The sequence below is a fragment of the Macrobrachium nipponense genome, chromosome 7, assembly GCF_015104395.2.
Source record: "Macrobrachium nipponense isolate FS-2020 chromosome 7, ASM1510439v2, whole genome shotgun sequence".
NCBI classification, from domain to species: domain Eukaryota; kingdom Metazoa; phylum Arthropoda; class Malacostraca; order Decapoda; family Palaemonidae; genus Macrobrachium; species Macrobrachium nipponense.
Window position 1 is genome coordinate 60416779 of NC_061109.1, and position 21012 is coordinate 60437790.

Here is a 21012-nt window from a genome sequence, read left to right on the forward strand (position 1 = left end):
GGTTCGAGACCCTGATTCTAGATCGGGGTTCGAAACCATGGTTCGTGGCCACAGGTTTACCATAGCTCGAGTCCGTGGTTCTAAATGTAGTTTGAGAGCACAGTCCGAGACCGTGGTTCAAGACCAATGTTCAAAATCATGGCTCAAGACCAAGATTTAGGAACAAATTCATGACCATTTTTTCTCTTCCGTTTTATAACAGGCAGCATCCTTTTATTTTGTAGTGATCTGTTACGTATTGCATTACTTTTTTATTACTGATATAAATGTCGATCTGTCGCTTGTCATGTCATTTCTTTCGTGTTGCTTATATAAAATGTGGGTCTGTTACTTATCATTGCGTTATTCTTATACTTCTACAGAAAATTAGTTTTGTTTGAGCAATGATAAGTATATCATTGCTTAGATAAAATGCTGATCTGTTGCTTATCATTGCAATGCTTGCATATTGCACAAATTTTGCATTTATATCACTCATATAACAATACTGATGTCCATGATCATCGCACTGATTTTTTTACTGTTGTTTTATAAATACTTAAAAGTTACTTATCATTGCATTGCTTGTATATTGCATGCATTAAATGTTGATCTGTTATTTATCATTCAAAAAGTTTATTCTTTCATACTATACTGCGTAGAAATTGTTGGACAAAACTTTCCTCATTGAGCGTTTTTACTGTCAACACACTGTTCGTGGTAGATTGGATTTTCTGGCGCTCAATTTTAAGGTTGATTTCGTCCTACACTTGCAGCATCCAACGTCTTCTTTTCATATTACACAGCAAATTGTCTTCATATTTCATCGTTGTAACCTATTAGCGATGCGAATTCGTGCGTTTTATTATTATTATTAGTATATTATATTACGAAACAGGCAGAGATGTATAGTATTATTATTGTATTATTACGAAACAGGCAGAGAGGTTTGCTATTATTATTATTATTATTATTATTATTATTATTAATACAGAACAAGCAGAAGGGCTTGTTAAAGAAATAGCCATTCACAGTATCTGTACTGTACCTAACACAAAGCCATTCGAAACTTTCAGAATGCAGTAGCCACTGAGCTGATTAACAGCTCTCCTAGGGCTGGCCCGAAGGATTAGATATTTTTACGTAACTAGGAACCAATTGGATACCTAGCAATGGGACCTACAGCTTATTGTGGGATCCGAACCACATTATATCGAGAAATAATTTCTATCACCAGAAATAAATTCCTCTGGGAGCGCGTTGGCCAAGCCGAGAATCGAACTTCGGACCACTGGATTGGTAGCCGAGCGCGAAATCGACTCGTCCAACGTAGAACTACCTGGTAGGTGGAAACAGGGAACTTAGACGTTTGTAGTTGTGTATGATTCTTATTTATCGAATTAGTAATTGTTGTCTTCATCTGGCGTTGCATCCATGTGGTTGAGGCTTATCGAAAGCTGTGGATTATCATAGAGTGGCGGTGAGTGCCCAGTCGATCTCCATACTAATAGCAGGGGTTACCTACTTTCTTTTGTATTTGGTTCATGGCATGGCTTATTGATTTTCGTACAAATTTTGTCATAGTGTTGTAATGATTGCAGCCTATTTTATTTGCTTTACGGAATAACAATCTTGTGTCTCCAACCGGTTCAATGACGCATTTCCATAAGTCCGGTTGATTGCAAATGCGGAAGTGTGTTTTTTTTTTAAATTAGTGACTAGTAACGCCACACTAGGCCTATCATATTTTTTTTTTTTTACTTGGGTATTGTGATTTAGTTTCGCTCGTCATAATAGGGTTTAGAATCCTATGCAGCCCCCCATCGCTTATGGTGACAGTTCGATTCCTTTTGGATAAAAAAAAATCTTTTTCCCTTTACCGTTTTTTTCCCTTGCCATATTCCTTTTACCGTTTTTCACTTAACCGTTTTTCCCTCTTTATTTTCCCGTTAGCATTTTTTCCCCCATAAAATTTTTCATGTACCACTTTTTCCTGTACCATATTTTCCTCGACCATCGTTTTCCCGACTATTTTCCCTCTACTATTTAAATTTATAATATTTTCCATTGACCATTTTCCCATTTATTTTTTCCAAGGTTGAACATCGTCGTTCGGTAACCTTTTTCTATAGGCCTTTCTTTAGCTATTGTTGGCATAAGGCCAACCGAGGCGAAATATGTGTATGCATAACAAAACGAAAGAATTCGTTCCTTTTTTTTAAATATCGACGGCAAGGAATCTTATCGGTATATAAGTATGAGATAAACCAGATTATGCTAACTAGCATTTATGGCCGAGTTCGTAGAAGGAAATTTATTCATATTTTCAGTCTTCATATAATGTTATGAATAAGCCAGATGACTGTATTAGTATGTAGTCATCGTCATTACATTGTAATTACTGTTAAAAAGTAGTTTTATGCTATTTGCTCAAATGCATCCCATTTTCCGAACATAATTTTCAGGAAGTAAAAATGAAGAATACTTCATTAATTCATGTAGTACTTATGATACTTTGAAACAGAAGCTTTGTGAAGTTTGTAATATAGTAAAGTAGGTTAAAAAATATTTACAGAAGGCAAAAAATTGAAATATTACAAGCAAAACTATTCACCAGTTGAGGAAGGAAGAGAAATTTATATAAATTTTAAAAGTGTTGGCGTCTAATGGACACTTTACCTACTTGTTATGATGAATATCCCGGTAATGTCATAAATAATCCTCTCTAAGGCGACAGATAAACAAATCTTGACATTTTAATGCACCGACTTTTGTCGAGTGGTTAACGAATGGAAACACGAGCCAAGAATAAATATAATAATTATATATTTGATCAAAATCTTTGTTGTTCTGATATTATGACAAACTGTGAGGATGGAGGGTCTCGTTTAAAAGAAAATATATAGTATATAAAAATTGTATTTTAACATTTTAACACACTGGTCGTGAGATAGGTTAAAATTCTTCACGTGTAAGGTGGAATGTTAACCTTTATATTCTTTCCGACTTATCATTGGTTTGACAAACCTATGGATAATTGCTCATTTAGTACGGTGAATTTTAAAATGCTTTCAGATACCGTTCATCGCAAAATTATAGTTATATTCTCATTTTATTTTAACATTTTAGCACACTGATCGTGAGATAAGGTTAAACTTCTTGGCGATTAAGATAAACTTTTTAAACTTTATTGACTTCTCACTGGATTGACAAATATGTTCGTTGTTCTTACATTACAATGATTTTTACAATATTTTTGGTCACCGTTTATTACTATTCGACAATGTGTAATAATAATTTTTTTGTCATCTTACTCGATTGGGTGGTATTTACAGCGTGGGGTTCGGGGTTGCCTCCTGCCTCCCTCCCGAGGAGTCCATCGCGTTTCTCACAATGTGCGCTGTTTCTAGTAGCACACTCTCCTGCATGAGTTCTGGAGCTACTATGGCATCTAGTTTTTCCAGATTCCTCTTTTAGGGATCTTGGGGTCGCACCTAGTGCCCCTATGATTATGGGTACCAAATCCACTGGCATATCTCATATCCTTTTTATTTGTATCTTCAGGTCTTAATCTTATAATTTTTTTCTTTCTTTAAAACTCTGGTGCCCCATGGTACTGCAACATCATTAAGTGATACTGATTGATTTTGTCAATCAGCATCAAGTCTGGTATTGGCATGTATCACCCTCTCTGTTTTGATATCATAGTCCCAGAAGATATTTGCCTGATCGTTTTGTCACTCCCCCAGGTTGGTGTTCGTATCACTTATTACTGCAGGCTAGCTTGTCTTTCATATTGCACTTCCTGCATATGGGTGAGATCTTATTTCCATCTCTTGTTCTTTGGACATATCTGGTTCTTAGGGCATATCTGGTTCTTAGGGCCTGATCTTGTGCCGCTGTTATCATTCCGTCAGTTTCCTTCTTGAGCTCTCCCCGCTGTAGCCATTGCCATGTTTTGTTGCTGGCCAGTTCTTTAGTCTGTATCATGTACTGTCCGGCCATTGGTTTCCTGTGCCATTCCCCTGTACTGTTTTTCATTCTCCTCTATCTCTATATTTTTGGGTCTTCATCTACTTTTATGAGTCATTCTTCCCATGCATTCCTAAGTCACTCTTCTTCCCTGGTTTTCAGATATTTCTCCAGTGCTTCGCTTTTGATGTTGACGCAGGCCTCTGTGCTTAGTAGACCTCTCCTTTTGTGTTATGATGTGTCAGTATTTGCTCCTGAGGTACAGTGCATTGTCAAGTTTTCCTAGTTTTCTGGTCTATGCGGCGTAGTTCAGCCTGCGTCCGCTGGCCTGCTCCCGCTTTGTATCTGATGACTGGTACTGCCCATATGTTTATGGCTTGCATCATGTTTCCTTCGATTGAGTTTTGACTAAAGTATCGCCTTAAGTCTCTGCATATATTCTCTCCTGATCGTATCCTTCGCCTCGCCTATTATTCCTGGGTATTTGTTTTATATCCTCTCCTATTATTCCTGTGTATTTGTATCCTGTCTCATCTGTGTATTTGAAGAAATTCCCTTCAGTTCTTGTCACTTTGCCTTTTTGTATGTTGACCAAGGCTTATTATTATTATTATTATTATTATTATTATTATTATTATTATTATTATTATTATTATTATTATTATTATTACCTACTTTTTATTTTGGATTTCTATTTTTTTCTATTCGGTTTTCATATCCTTTAACTTTATTCTTTTCTAGTTTTATTTTTCAAGTTAGGCGCCTCATGCCTTACAAACATCCGGTTATAAAAAAAAAAGGAATAATATAAGTAATACTATAACTAACCACAACATGACTAGTACAGTAACAGCCAGCAAAAACGTAATTTTTACTCCGGATAGACACGATAGTGTAGGATCTTTTCAAAACCATAATGTAACTCCCTTATTATGAGTCTTATTTAGACAGTAATAGAAAGTATGCAGGTATATTATTTATTAATAAGCCACGTTTACGAATTTAATATTCACTTAAAAACACTCGAATTTATTATTAAAAAACCTGGAAATGTATACTGATTGTAATTTTAGAATCGTTGTAATATATCTCTACTGTGATTGCAGGAACTTGGTAACATGTATTAATTGGAGTTGCAGGAACTTTATATATTCTTGTTAATGCCAGGAACTTTATATATTCATTTTAATAGCAAAAACGTGTCAAAATATACGGATTAAAAGTGCAGGAACTTTATATTTTATTGGAATTGCAGGCATAAAAAACAAGGTTTTCATTAATTATCGGGAGTAATCTTTTTAAGTGCTGAGCTTAGTCCATTAATATATTTCGTTAGTTAAGAGCAATTTTTCGAAGAATAGAGAAACAACCTCGAATTTTGTTGCAGACGCAACAGCAGAATTGTGTATCAAATAATAAGAGCGCCAGTTATAGTTATTTCTTCCAACTTTTCCCCGAAATGAGTAAAAAAAATTAACGCAATTTGGTTTAGTTATTGCGCCGTCAAATTCTTGATTCGTCAACAACTCAACCATAGAATTGCCGTAGTATATACCTAACCTGGTATATTTTAAGATTAGATTCATTTATAAACACCCGATATGAGATACGATATCATTTCTGTTCCAGGGAAGGAATACAGTGTTATTCCCCTCAAGGCCAAGAAATCGCATGACAAACGACGTAATGACAGTGATGACGTGTAACATGTTATAAAGTAATGACGTCACGTCATACCTCTCTGCAACTCTAATGGTAGTGCCTTGAGGAACCTTAAATTTAGATGTCCGGTGTCCCATTCAGACAATTTTTTCTTCTATGTTAAAAACTTCTTTTCTTCAGTTCTAAGGCTCTTGCATAACAAAATTGTCAAGTGGCTTGTGACAGTTCATGATCTTGGTTACTGGACGATTTTAATTACGTATGAGACAATTTTAAGATTTTTTTAAAAATATGAACTCTCGTCATCTCTAGTTCATTACCATGCTATCAAAGACATTGAAGTATACCTTGTCATTTCAGCCATTTTATGCATAAATATATGTGATAAATACACAAGTTTTAACATAAAATTCAGCCAGGCAAGAAGTCGACGTTCGAAAATATTATTACACATTATATTAACCTTGTATTTAAACGTCGGCCTAGGTCAACTGTTGTAGTCAATTATGTACTTGGTGGTCGGTTGACTGTAATGGGTTGCAACGGGGGGATTGAGAAGCCCATGGAGCTTGCAACCTCATCCCAAAACATTCCTTGTTTCGATGTGTATATATAATAAACAAAATACCAGTTCGTACTTATCCGTAACTGAACAAAGTATCGTTCTTAACAGTTACATAATCTCTCTCTCTCTCTTCTTATCCATAGTAAGTGTAGTTTTAAGTTACTAAATCTCTCTCTCTCTCTCTCTCTCTCTCTCTCTCTCTCTCTCTCTCTCTCTTTTATCCATAACTTAACAAAGCGTTATGTTCTTAACTGTTAAGTTACTTAATCTCTCTCTCTCTCATATCCATAACTGAGCCAACATTGAAATATACATGGTTGTTAGTCGACCGCTGTGAGACCTGTTGAGAGAGAGAGAGAGAGAGAGAGAGAGAGAGAGAGAGCTGAAGGGCCTCTACGAGGTAGTGTCCGATTGGTATAAAATCTTAAGGTGTAATCATGAAATTCTCTCTCTCTCTCTCTCTCTCTCTCTCTCTCTCTCTCTCTCTCTCTCTCAAAACAGCGTTAGGCTGCACTGATATATTCTAATAAAACAAAGTATTTAAGAGAAATATCGAATGAGAACCGTTCAAGGTCTGAAGACAGCTAATGAAAAACACAAATGAATGTTTTGGACTCAAATGTATCTGCAACTCTGGAGTTCTACCCTGCTGCCCTGGTATGTAATAGTTTGATGCAAAGGAATTAAACATTGAAGCTGATTTTAAATTTTGAGGCATTTAAATATTTAAAATATTGAATTTGTCTATAACTTAAACGTATTTAAAAACTGTACTCCAGGTATTAATGCTAAAAGGGTATTGTTTTACACACACAAAAAAGTAAAAGTTATTTTAACACTGAGCCGCTGCAACAAAAACGTATTTAAGCACTGTACCTTAGAAAACGAAAACGCAAGCATGACCACGAATATAGAGAAACCATAAGGCATTTTTAAAATAACGAAACCCGAAAAAACTAAGCGGCATTTATTTGAACACTATCTTAAAATAACACACAAACATGACCACGAATATAGTGAAGCCATGAAAATGTTGAAAATAATATAACCTGAAAAAGCTAAACGGCATTTATTCAAATATTTTAGCTTAAAAATAAATACACAAGCATGGCCACGAATATAGCCGAGCCCTAAAAATGTATATACACGAAAAAAAACTAGGCGGCATTTAAACAGCCAATCACAATAGTGACGTTACCTCTGCGGACGTGACGTGTTTTTTTTATATCTCATGCTGCACTAGGGACCAAACCAAGGCCGTGCTAGGGGCTGTAGGTCTGGGTCTCTGGGGGCTTCAGTCGGTTAAGTCCCGTCGTTGTGGGAAGGTGAGGTTTTCCTGCGAGGTCTTTTATTTTTTTGTCTTATATTTGCGATTTTCTTTGTTTTATTTTTGCTGTTATTTTTCTTTGTAAGTATGTATTGGACAAAAGTAAGTTCCAGACTTGCACAGTGGGCATGATGAGTTGATAGTTAAAACCCTCTAAATTTATATCGATATATTGTTTATATTAAGTTTTTGTTTCACGAAGTATGCGTATATACAATATATTTGTTTTTGCATATGTTAGTAGTATGTTCATTCATGTATGTTAATAGTGTATTCATGTGTGTAAATTGATATGTTTATCTGTGCTTATTAAGTTTGGTTATTAATCTGTTTATTGATGTGCATATTGATAGTATATCTTTGTATATGGTACGTGCATCAATGTTCATTGTGTAACTCTGTCTAGTTTAAACATTTATCAATTACATAAATATAAATAGCATTAATTTATAAACATAAAAATCTTTAATGAAGGGTGTTACTGAAGTGTTGAAATAAAAATAACAGATGAATCACGATGCGCAAAAGTGACGAAGCAGCCGGTAAGTGCATTGAAATTCCCTTGAGGTTTTTTCCTCCAACTAGCTCGTGCGCCGTGCATGCAGTATGCGCTTGACGCGTTCGTTTATGTTGCAGCAACTTATGGACAGGTTTATACATTTATTACAGTACATGAACAATTACAGACTACCCACAAGTATAAGAGAATTGCGCAGAATGTGTTCTTATGAGACAGAAAGTGGGAAACTGAAATGAGAGAATTTAAACAGTCTTTGTTCGTCTTCAGGAGACTCTTCATTCACCATGAACACTTTCGGAGGAGCCACGGCGTCAGTCGATGCTCCATTAGATCTCAAACAAATTCTGCTCATCACCTACCTCATCTTGGTGTCCATAGACCTTGCGCATGCGTCATCGACGTTCCAGGTAAGGGCTTGGTTGGGCGCCTTTTCATCCAGTCAGAACTGGAATATCAACTCTGAGCAGAAATTCGTTTCTGTCAAATACAATCTTGATGCTGTACTGCTTAGAGTTACATTCTCTCTCTCTCTCTCTCTCTCTCTCTCTCTCTCTCTCTCTCTCTCTCTCTCTCTCTCTCTCCGTTGCCAAGAGTTCTGTTCCAAGTATAGCCTCAAAATACTGTGATTATTACTAGTCCCCGGACGTTCAGAATTGAGACTAGTGTTTGCAAAAGCGTTTTGCACACCATTGTTTGTTAACTGTGCTCCGTGTGCGCGCGATTTCGTCGTTGACAGAGGAAGACAGTTTAGGAAACTAGTTACTGAGGAGTCTTTTAGTATTTAAATATGCCTCATATCATACCTAAAACACCACACACACACATTAACACACTTGATAAACCTGAAATGCTAACTTGTAAAGTCATGGTTGGTTATTACGTCCATTTTTCTAGTACTTAGGGTTTTCACTAGATTTTGAAATGTTGTCTATCATAAACAGTATGGAGAAGCTATAATGCCTGAAAAATGAGAGCCCTGGCTTAAACCTCTAGGCTGTACCCAACAAACAGGGACAACGAAATCAGTTAACTAACTGTGTAGAAGTCTTTTGAGTCAACAGATTTGACTGATCAGTCTTCATAGCTATTGATGCGGAATTATCTGCCACCTGTGGTGTTCTTTCAGTCATTGACCCTGCTTGTTTTCACGTGGCTGTTATGGACCTCTAGAGAGATTGTATAACCAACATAGCATGGGAGAAGTATTGGAGACACACTTGTGTATCTTTCCAATGACATGAAAATAATGGCAGATTCTTGCTACGTTAAAATTATCCATCTGATTAACACTTTTAAGGATGTCCATGATATTGTCTTTTCCAAATACAGTAACTGCATCTTTCAATGATAGTGATATAACTTCGAAAGGAGTGGTATCATCTACTTTGAAGAATAAAACTCTTGTAAACGAGTTGTTTTTGCTCGTTTTCAGAAACTAAAGCCCGCTATGGTACAAGTTCTTGATACCTTGCTTTGGAGTCGTTCTGTGTTCAGTAATTTAGATTACATCCCTAGCAAATAACGAATAACAGGAAATAACAGACAATTAGTCGAGTCATATAAGAAGAGAGAAGCGATCAATGCGTAACTATAACCGGTAAAGGTTGGTTTTTTGACCATATGGCGTAAATGTTCACTGGGTGTACGACTTTATCCTTCGTGGTTTTGGTTCGTCTGAGTCTCTCTCTCTCTCTCTCTCTCTCTCTGTGTGTGTGTGCAAACGGGTTTTATATATGCGGCAAAACAGCAATCATTTTTTACTCACAGTAATAATTTTTTACTCAATCTTGATACCTAGAAGAAAATGTCTCGGATATTCCCAGAACGAATCAATAACATTATATCTAGCCCATGTCTCGGCGTGGCCAAAATAGTGATTGATTTCCCATTTAGTCTCCAATCTGTAGTTTATTTCTTACAGATTGGGTATTCACCTAACCCCATTTTAATTTTCCATTAGCAAGTATAGCCATGATCCGTGTAAGCAGCAACAATCTCCTCATCTCACAATCTAAAGCTTTGCATTCTTTTTAGATCACTACATGACCATCAGTTTGATATTTGTCTCTGACAATTTATACAGCTCCTCATTTCAACAGTAATAGTACAGTCCTTTGTCCTATGACATCTTGCGCGTTTTCCACATATTAACTCTTTAGCTACATTCTTGAACCCACATTTTTTTCTAAATGACATATCTTTGACATAGTAGAAAGTGATGACATGACAAAGTCTCACCGTATAGATGCGCCCCATCTCGGTTTCACTGTCCATTATCATGGACAGCCTTCCTAATCACAGGCTAACACTTCAATATCCAGCGAAACGTAGAGGCTGGTTATTTAAGCACAACTAAAATCTTATCAGTTTCGGGGATTGATTCTATGTAAATAAGTATTTCTCTCAGTCATGTATTTTACCACACTTGCTCTGCTTCATATGTACTGCAAATCATGATCTTAGGTTTATCATTTTCCAATCATCTTAATGTCAGTTCCCTGGACATAATTTCTAATCTTATTCGCCGACAAGTCCCGAATATTTTCATATGCAAAATTTAGAATACGATGCCCATGCTTCGTCGACCTAGTCAATAATAGGAATGCCATTTAAGGATTTGCAACATCTTTCCTGTCAGTGAAATTCTCAGACGATTGTGTAGACTTGGTGATCAGCAGATTCTTATTCTTTTCTTTAACTTTGTCTGCATCGGTAACCTTTTCAGAATGAGGAGCAGCCATATTTTTCATCGTCAAGTGCGATGGACAGCTGATCCTGCAATTCAGCAATTTTGGCATTTCGACTCTCATGCACATTCCTTATCAAGCTTTTTATATTCATCTTTAATTTCATAATTATCTCGACATTTCTACGCAAAATCATAGCTGTTAGGGCATAGCCATAGCAATTTCGTAGTGTTCTTTTTGCTTACTTCACAAACATGCACACTGCCTTTTGTGGTACCAGTCACATCCAATCCACTCTCCTTCATGATCATCTTTCTTGCAAGAGGGACAGGTCACCCAAGTGCTTTTACAAGCCATAATGACTAGGTAACCTCATTAATTGGGGTAGGAAAGATTTAAAAACAACTTGGCCCGTGATTTCAGTGTTAAGGCCCGTCCACACGGTGGAGCTTTGGTCGATGTGGCGTCAGAAACGGAGAAACAGCGGATGAGGTTCTGACTTTTCCCGCTTCTGAAGTCACGTGACCGTATGGACGAGATTTTAAACTCGGAGAAAAACACATCCGATCCGCTCGCTTGCTCTCATGAATGTATCTTAATTATGATAATTTTCAGAAGGATTGTTTCGGTAGTTGGCTGAACCAGTTCATATAATAATGTTTTTTAAGTTTTTATCTGTCTTTCATTTGGATCTTAAGTTTTTTTTTCTTGCCGCCTTGTCTGAATTCTGATTTGTATAATTGATGTTCCTCTTGAAAAAGCCTCATTAGTTTTGGGTTGCTATCCTAGTTTTCCCAAGGCATGAGCTCCTTAAGAATTTTCATACCTTCACACCTAACTGACGTACAGTGATGCTCAAATCTCATGCGACATGTTTCCATAGGATATCGTTCAAAATTCACTAACTGTAAAAAAAAAACAACCTAAAACATGCTCTATATCTATTTATTATTTCAATCCGGAAACGCGATTATTGAATACAATAAGGTCATAATATGCTTCATAAGAGTGAAATCTGTCATATATTTCAAAACTGTAAGAAAATGTCACGTGTAGCAAATTCCAGAAAAATCTCTCTCGAAACATTTTCAAAACTTTCGTTCACACATTGCTGAAGCATTTGACCAAAATGAAGTTATCATCAAGCATCAATTCAAATGTTAAATAAAAAAAACGAAAAAAAGTGTCATAGCATTAACAATGTTTCAAAAGCAAGCATAAAATTTTAATTAGTCTTATTTGACTGCTTTTACACCTCAGTGCTGAAAAAAATGTAAAAGTGTATATACAAAAGTAGAATGCGCCCACCGATATCAACGTGTGAGGGGAGCGTATGTGATGAATCATTAGTGTCGGTGCAACAACAACCACCCAGTGTAATATAAGTAGGTCTACACTGACTAGCGACAATGAAATTATCTTGAAAACATTTACTTTATATGTTTTAGAAGAATATTATGATTTTCATACATAATTATTTGTTATAATTCTTAAATATTTCAAAAATGATGGCATACTTGCAAATATTCGCATATGCAAGTATTCTTTTGTCAAAGCCAAGATATTGTTCCTAGGCCTAGGTGTTAGATTTCTTTACTTTACACTTAACAGTCGCATCTCTTTATTAACAATTTCTGGCCAGAAAGCAAATGAGGTTACCTACACATTCTTGCACTTCAAGTTACCTTATGAAAGAATAAATTATACACCTAAAGCGAGCAGAAGGAATTTTAAGAAAATAATATTTTAAACCAGTTGAAAAACAAGTGTTCCATACGTCTTGATAGTTAATACTTATGATATTTCGATTAATAGCAATCTTTTCCATATAATCAAAATCAGCAGCATCTTTTATTCCTCAAAGAACAGGTAATCTTTGCAAATAAAAACATAAGTAACAGATTACATTTCAGAAGATTTAGAATATATTTTAGGCCTATAAATCATTTTGCTACATACAGCCAGCTTAAACGCAGTCTAAAACTTCAACATTCAAAGAAAACTGGTTGTAATTCATATTCTATCGTATTCATCAAAGAACAGGTAATCTCTACAAATAAATTCATTAGTAACAGATTTAGGCTACATCTCAGAAGGCATAGATTAAATTTATTTTCTTTAGGCCTATGAAGCATTTTGCAACATACAGGCAGCTTAAACACAGCATAAACTTCAACATTCAAAGAAAACTGGTTGTAATTCATATTCCTACTTTGAAAAGGTTGTCGTGACCGTTGAGCTTATTAGGTCTACTGTCATAATGCTGCAGAAGTACTAGCTATGTTGACCAGTCCGAGGAGCATGTTAAGTGTGCTTTCATTGATGGCACCGCTAACCTTATCACACCGCACTTTGAACTAAGCAACGTAAAAAAAAAATCAGTTCATATCACACAGATTACAAATCATACAAATGCATAAAGGGATCATTTTATATATACCTAAGGAAAATAGGGCTAGCTGTGAATTCGCAAACTTGTTGACATGTATATTAGAAAAAAAAAAGTTTAACACTACTTGGCAACGTCACGTTGAGTCTGAGAATCTGGACGACACAAAAAGAATCATGTCGCATGAGATTTGAGCCCCACTGTACATTTATTCATACTAAATGCGAAATTTGAGTTAGTCTTTTGTTTTCGCTTTTTAATGGATTCCACGAGGTTATCTTCGACTGATATCGCATTGGTATTCCCCTGTTGTAATACATATTGTATTATCTGGTCGCCTGGTCCTTCCTGTATTTACTATCATTTATCAGTACATCATCAAGGGAGGTGTCCCCTGTTGGACAAAAATAACCTAAATATCCTGTTTACAGTTGACTCCTTCAGTAAGCCTTTCTCTTGTGCGTTTTCCTTTCAGGTAAGTTTAATTGGCGGGGAGGCAAAAGAGCCGCCCGTGCTCCCATTAGGTGGCAGTTTATAATCTTAACAAGATGGAGACGTTTGGTTGATCTTTGAATCTCAGAGTTAAAGAGTCTGATTGAATTTATTTGAATATAGAATTTTGGCGAGAGGCCAAGCACTGGGACTTGTGAGGTCATTCAGCGCTGAAACAATTGTTAGTTGAGGGTGGAAAGTAAGATGGAAGAAAGCGAATATGAGAGGTGGTAGAGTAAAAGGGACGAAAGGGGTTGAATGTCGGTGCTGAAGGAACGCTGCAAAGAACCCTAAGTAATGCCTACTGTGCACCGCGTGGGGTGCACTGACGGTACTACTTCCCTCTGGGGAAAAGCTTATTGAAATCCGGAATTTAATCAGATTAATTGATTGTGATATTTTCTGCCCTCACTGGCCACTTGGCTTTCGGAATAAAATATTAATTCTGATTAAAATTCAATTTTCCCCTCCGAGTTCAATCAGAATTTTGGCTTTTTGTCGTTCATTTTTGAATTTATATAAAGTCAAAGATATTAGAATTTCATTTACCTGGTTTTCCAACACTAGAATTAGCTCCTTGTGTTTGAATCAGTGACCGGTCAGTGCATTCTTTAATTCCACGGATAATTAGTACTTTCAGGTATTTGTAGTGTTTTAATCGCTCTCTCTCTCTCTCTCTCTCTCTCTCTCTCTGTTTCCACGAAGTCCACGTCTATTTTAGCTTCATATCATTCTTTGTAATTTCTTCCCTTTTATTTTTGCGTGGGCGTGTTTTCATACATAGTAGATTAATAATGGACATCTTGATAAAATTTTCCAGATGTGGAAACAAAAACTCTCGTAGATCTTTGCATACAGGTCAACACCGCTACTGAAGAAATATTGTGCAAAATGTGACAGGCAACTTACTTATTTAGCTGAATGTAATATATTATTTTCTCAGGTCAATGCAGCAGACTATTTTCTCAGACAATGTAACAGACTATTTTCTCAGGTCAGATCAATGTAGCGGACTATTTTCTCAGACAATGTAACATACTATTTTCTCAGGTCAGGTCAGTGTAGCGGACTATTTTCTCAGGTCAATGCAGCAGACTTTTTTTCTCAGACAATGTAACAGACTATTTTCTCAGGTCAGGTCAGTGTAGCGGACTATTTTCTCAGGTCAATACAAGACTATTTTATCAGGTAAACGTTACTATATTTTTAACATGTAACTGTAACAGACCTATTTTATTAGGTCAAACTATATTATCAGGTCAGTGTAACAAACTACATATATTTTTGGTGAATTTAACGGTATTTTTTCGGAAAAATGCAATAGGAATATTTTTCAGCTAATTTCAACCATTTATTCTGCTAAAAATACTTTCCAGCTTTACATAATAATTTCACTTAAATATAATAATTTTCCAGCTAAATGTAAAACTACTTTTGCAGTTAAACGTGACACTTTTTATAGCAAAATATAGTAACTAACAAACCGTTTATTTCTCCAGCCAAATACAAGACAACGTATATTTCCAGCTAGATGTAACGGACGCTACATTTCTCAACAAGATGTAACCATTTCTTTTCCAGAGCTCCCTGGAAGGCCTGCAACCCCATCCTGATCTAACATATGGCAGAGTGTCCCCCAATGAAGCTACTTCCTTGCTGAGACGTGTCGTTCGACAGAGCAACCCTCCTCCAGGAATCCCACCCAGCAGGAACGAGCCTCCTTCAGGAATCCCTCCAAGTAAGTATCCTTAAGAATTGGAATTGGATGATGAAATTTAGGGCCGATGCCAAGCGCTGCGACCTATGAGGTCATTCAGCGCTGTGGAAAGTGTAACGGGGGAAAACCGCGCAGTTGCACTGTTCATTGTTAGGAGAGGGTCGAGGAAGGTAAGTTGGAAGAGAGGACGTGAACGGAGGTACAGTAAAAGGAATGAAATGGAGTTGCAGCTAGGGGCCCAAGGGACACTGCAAAGTACCTTAAGTATCGCCTACAGAGCACCGCGTGAGCTTTGGTTTTACAGAAACAGCTGTTGGCCAAAAAAAAAAAAAAAAAAAAAAAAAAAAAATCACATTTGTTGTTTTATTTGTTAACCTGTTTTGATACTTGAAATTATAAGGGGTTTTGAAACCTGTAATGCCACCGTTTAGGGAGAAGACTCAAGGCTTGATATTGGTTTATATACTTTATTTGAATGAAATTCGAATCTATAATTTATTGGTGTTTATAATTACTGACTTTATAGTTTTAACCTCTATTTGAATAATATTACAATTGTTAAGTGTCTGAGTTTTGCTTGGAGTGCTTTTTGAAATGAACTGCCATTTGCATAATTACTGTCGCATTAGCTCTGCTCGGTGCTTAATTTCACCTTCGACACTGAGAGCGGTTTAGCTATTTTAACAGTTATTACCACACAGCCTGTTCAGCTTGGATCTTAAAATTTTTTGCCGAACATCATTGATGTTTGCGATTCGAAGAGTCTTGGTTAGACTGCTTTGGTGTTGGTAAGACTTGATTTATGCAGTCTTGGTAAGACTTCATTTAAGCAGCCTTGTAAGGCTGGTTCTTCAACTTTTGATTAAAAATTGATCGCTCAAATCTTAATGAAGACTGGGTCGTTCCAGTCTTGATCTAAGTAGATTTGAACGTTGTTCCTGCATATTATACAGATTCCATCTTTATTGAAAATCCTTACCTGGCATTTCAAGAAAATTAAATATATCTAGTCTGGCAATAATCAGTTTGTAAAGGGACTCATAGATTTTAAAGATATTTTACTTTTTACTTCAGACAATTTCTTGAAATCTTATTATTTACAGCTTCATAATTCAGGTAGTTAAAATGTTAAGTGAAACAGGTTAATTTTGTCCAGTTAAGCAATTATTATTTTATGTAAATTCAGGAACCTGCGTATTTAAGAATATTTGTAAAGTACTATTTACCGAAATAAACATTTTCAAAAGCAAAATTGACCAGTAATTTTTTTTTCTTACCAATCAGATAAAACCTTTTAACTTTAACTTTTCGTTTTCATTGCAAGCAAACTAAAATCCCCCTGAAGTTGCAAATTAAATTTAGTTAATAATTGCCAAATTTTATCTATGATTGGGAATGAGGAGAAAAATATTTGTGAATGTGAAAAAAAAACTAGGTAAATGACGTTTTTATCAAATATCGCCTAAAAATACAATTTTATTGGTGGTGCCAAGTGTTTAAGTACGTGATAGAAAGGAAGTCTTTCTTCTAAAAATAAATTACTTTATCAAAGCCAACAATTGCCTGTACAGGATACAACCAGATAAGCCAAGCTGAGTCACATAATGAACACACTCATTCAAGTAAGAGTAGCCCTCTCCTTCAAAGTATAGAACTAGCTAGTGCTACAGTGTTATAAGTTGAATATGCTAAAATACTATTGCTTTGTATATACGTACAGGCACGAAAGTTTATTTATGTTCTTAATGTAGGCCGTACAAGCCTAGGTCCCGCTAAGTCCTGTATAGAATTAGACTTGTAGAAAAACTAAGAGTGAAAGCAAATGAAATCCACCTGAACAAAAATGAACGGTGTAAACGGTCGACTCTTGAATTTAGGATACCTTCCCTCCTTGAGTAGGAGTTTAAGACTGATGAAGTGTAAATTTAAGGGTTGAATCGATTACGTCCTAGTTTTTTTCTCCTAGGATCTCCTCAGCAACCGTCATCAAACTGCACATTAGGACAGTTCCAGTGTCACAATGGACAGTGCCTCTCCAGTAATTTCCTCTGTGATGGATTTCAGGACTGTCGTGATGGAAGTGACGAAATGCAGTGCGGTAAGTGATGTATGTTTATGCTATAATTTTAGTAGTAGTAGTAGTAGTCGCCGTCTGTATATATGCCTCAGAACCGGCTACCTTGCTAGCCCGTTTCTCACTAAAAAGTTAATTTTTTTTTTACTAGCATGGCAGTGGTCATTTATGAAAGATTCTTTTTAAGCCTGGTCATGAGAAGGGTCAGTTCAGATTTGTTTACCTCCTGTAGTAGTTCAAAATTAAATCCTTTTTATGGCTATTTTATTTAGTTAATTTTGGCAAACGGTACAAAGAACAAGTGTTTGGCAAATGCAGTATGTATACACATGTAAAATTTAAGCAATATAATGAAAAGTAATTGTATAAGTACTGGCAACAGTCTGCGTCCATAGCCTTTGTACAATAACATTTCATTCTCTGTAAGTAAAATGGCAAATGACTAAATTTTTTGGCCTATTGACCTGTAATGGAACTGCAAGGTTATTCAGTACTTTATTAAATGCGGTATCTAACTGAATGTAGGTAGAAAAACGTACATAAACGAATTCTGTTGACCAATGTGATATTTAACCATTACTTGTATGTTTGTCTGTACTTACAGGAGGATGTAGACCAAAGGAATTTCGCTGTGGCGAAGGAACATGCATTCCTCGGAGCAAACGCTGTGATGGAAAGATAGACTGTGCCCACGGGTCAGACGAGAGGGATAACTGTAAGCAATTTTTGTCGCTGAACTCTATTGCTAGAATTTTGATTGTCACAAGACAAATCGTGTACACACACACACGTATGCTATGTTACATAACATATTTTGTGTACACGTCCATTATTAATAATTGAATTATAACACATTGTCTGCAAAGTTATACTGTTCCATCATGATAAAAAAAAGTATTCAGTATTCTGATAGTTTACTCAATTAAATTGAATATACGAAATAGTGTGAAACTATTTTTACTGGCTATTGAATGCAATGCTCTTAGAAGGGATTATTTTTATGGTCATCCTGTGACTTCAAAACTTTGACCATTTAAAAGATTTGCTCTACTGGTATGTAATTTCAGTCCTAAATTACTATTTTTAAGCATCATACAGAAAGGGTAATGAAACTTGCCAGTACTGTAATAGTAAGATTCCCTCTTTATCGTCGGGTAACAGATACAATTTTCTGTGAGCTGGTATTTGACATAATTACTTTCCTAGGTTACCAGAAATCATTGGTTTCAGTGACAAACTACATCATCAATCTGTGGAGAGTTAAAACAAACTTACACTTCAGAAAATGTCTCTATAAGTATATAGCATTTACAGTTGTAAATGAGGCCCGCCTGAAAAGTAATCCCAAAACATCCTGTGCATTAATTTCTTTTTATTTAGGCTGCAAACATAACTAATTCCTGTGCATTTTTTTATTTAGGTTGCAAACAAAATGAATTCCAGTGCAAGGACATGACCTGTGTTCCACAATCCCAACGCTGTGATGGCAAAGCACAATGCAGAGATAAGTCTGATGAGTACTTTTGCAGTAAGTATTGGTGTAACGACTAGTATTTATATTTGTAGAAACATGACAATATACAAAAGTTGTTTAAGTACAGTAGCACCTCAAAACAGATGCTTTGAGGGTCTGACCTTTCTGATAAGTAACAAAAATCCATTAAGTAACAAAGACCGTATATTATATACTGCACTTCAATATTTTCTAGATGTCTTAAAGATAACAGCAATTCCACATACCTATTCATTATACCCAAGATTCAGTTTGAGGTTTACCTGCATGTATCTTATCTAAAATGGTAGCATTAGAGCAAATAATCTTATTATGGCAGCTGATAGGTATATGTCTACTACGCTTGGTGTCACTTAAATACTTATCTCATTACATTTTCTGTTCTTTTGCAGATCCTAACCCTGCAACAGGGGCCTTCGTCTCGAGTGCTACTTCGGCATTTGCTTCTCACACAATTCGTGCTTCTTGGATATTACTACTGGTAGTGTTCTTGGTTATGCTGTCAAATACAGATTAACCTTGAAATGCAAAGAGTACTTGTTTTTTTTCTTTCTTTATACTAACATTCAAATTTTTATTAGAATTCTCCAAGTAACTTTCATCAGTCTTGAAAATTCTTGCAGCATCGAAAAGGTTAGTATAAACTAGAGATTCATAAAGTAGTGCATGTTTGGTTTTCTTTAAACAAAGAGACTTGCATGTTTTTGTAAGTTTGACACTTGATACTATTCTTATTTTTAAATATATGCAGTTCTCATTTAATTTAGAATTAGGGTTGACAAAATGTAGCACTGTCTAATTAGCAGTGTTTGTGTTATATAATATATAATATATACTGCCTTCTGCATTCCTGTTGTTGAGGTAATTAATAATACAAAACTATTCATTCTTTTATTTTATCTTTTATTTTGACACCCATAACTGGTAGCGTTTATCAGAAAACTTGTCTAGCTTGACTGTTCAGTTGAATTTGAAATGAAATTCTCAAAACTATTTTTCACCATAAGGATAATACAGACTTAACATGCCTCAGGTCGAGTTGTGATGGATGTAATTCTCTGTAATGAGAACTACTGCCATAAACAGTGATAGGTGCTACAGTCTGATTGGCAGGTGTCCCCATGATCTTCATTGGAGGGAGATGAAAAAGCTTGGTTACCTTCAGAAGGAGCTAACTGCTTACCTGTTCAGTAACTTTGGACCTTCATTCACTACTGATAGAAGGAACTAGTAATTGATTACCTATTCAGTAACTTTTGACCTTCATGTACCACTAATAGGAGAAAATTGCTTACCTGTTCGGTAACTTTAAACCTTCATTCACTTTAGATACCAATTGACACTGGATTCATATAAGGTGGATTCACATAAGGTTGAAAGATTTTTCTCAAGTTTTTCCTTTAGACTTGATCACTAATGATAGTTTCAATATCTTGGTCAACGCAAGGCCAGGGCTATTCACCCTGTTAACATTCTATCGGACTTCTGAAGAGGAAACCGTGATGACCAGTTAAGGATATTGGCTGTTATGAGACAGCCCTATGGCTAAGATTGTGTATCTTCCTTCACAAAGCCTTCTTGGACGAGGGAGTGAGAGAGAGATGTTTAGGTTTTGTCAGGATCAAGATAATCTGGTCTTTTATACTTGACAGAAGTGTAGAACAGTTGCCATCTCAACTATGTCCCACGACAGAAGTGGAGAACAGTTGCCATCTCAACTATGTCCCACGACAGAAGTGGAGAACAGTTGCCATCTCAACTATGTCCCACGACAGAAGTGGAGAACAGTTGCCATCTCAACTATGTCACACAACCTGTCTCCATTTGTTTTTATTTTCAGTAAAGAATGAAGTCTCTAAATATTTGAATGTGACAAGGAAGTACTGTTCTTTTCTTCTACTAACTCCTGTGGGATTAGTTTTCTGATAGTATGAAACTAAGCAAAACAAAGTGCCATGTAATACATACATAATGCCAAAGACTTTACAGTCCAACAAATCGGTGTTTACCAAGTTTACAACATTTATTATCCTGCAGCAACACATTGTCCTTTCTCATGCTGAATCTACAAGGAACCCCATGGATTAAATCAAATTCAACAGCGAATATCTTAGC

At 35.9% G+C, this 21012-nt stretch overlaps 1 protein-coding gene across 1 annotated transcript in view; it reads left to right on the plus strand.

Annotated features, from left to right (window-relative positions):
* The window catches only part of LOC135217500 (low-density lipoprotein receptor-related protein 4-like), a 20868-nt gene extending 1077 nt beyond the window's left edge, over window positions 1–19791 (plus strand). Inside the window, exons 2-8 of the mRNA XM_064253456.1 lie at window positions 1217–1321; window positions 8293–8432; window positions 15175–15331; window positions 17277–17408; window positions 17989–18099; window positions 18805–18912; window positions 19290–19791. Of these exons, the coding sequence (XP_064109526.1) occupies window positions 8310–8432; window positions 15175–15331; window positions 17277–17408; window positions 17989–18099; window positions 18805–18912; window positions 19290–19414 (756 nt within the window). The 5' untranslated portion in view covers window positions 1217–1321; window positions 8293–8309 and the 3' untranslated portion in view covers window positions 19415–19791. The remainder of the gene's footprint in view (window positions 1–1216; window positions 1322–8292; window positions 8433–15174; window positions 15332–17276; window positions 17409–17988; window positions 18100–18804; window positions 18913–19289) is intronic.
* Window positions 19792–21012: the final 1221 nt, after the last annotated feature.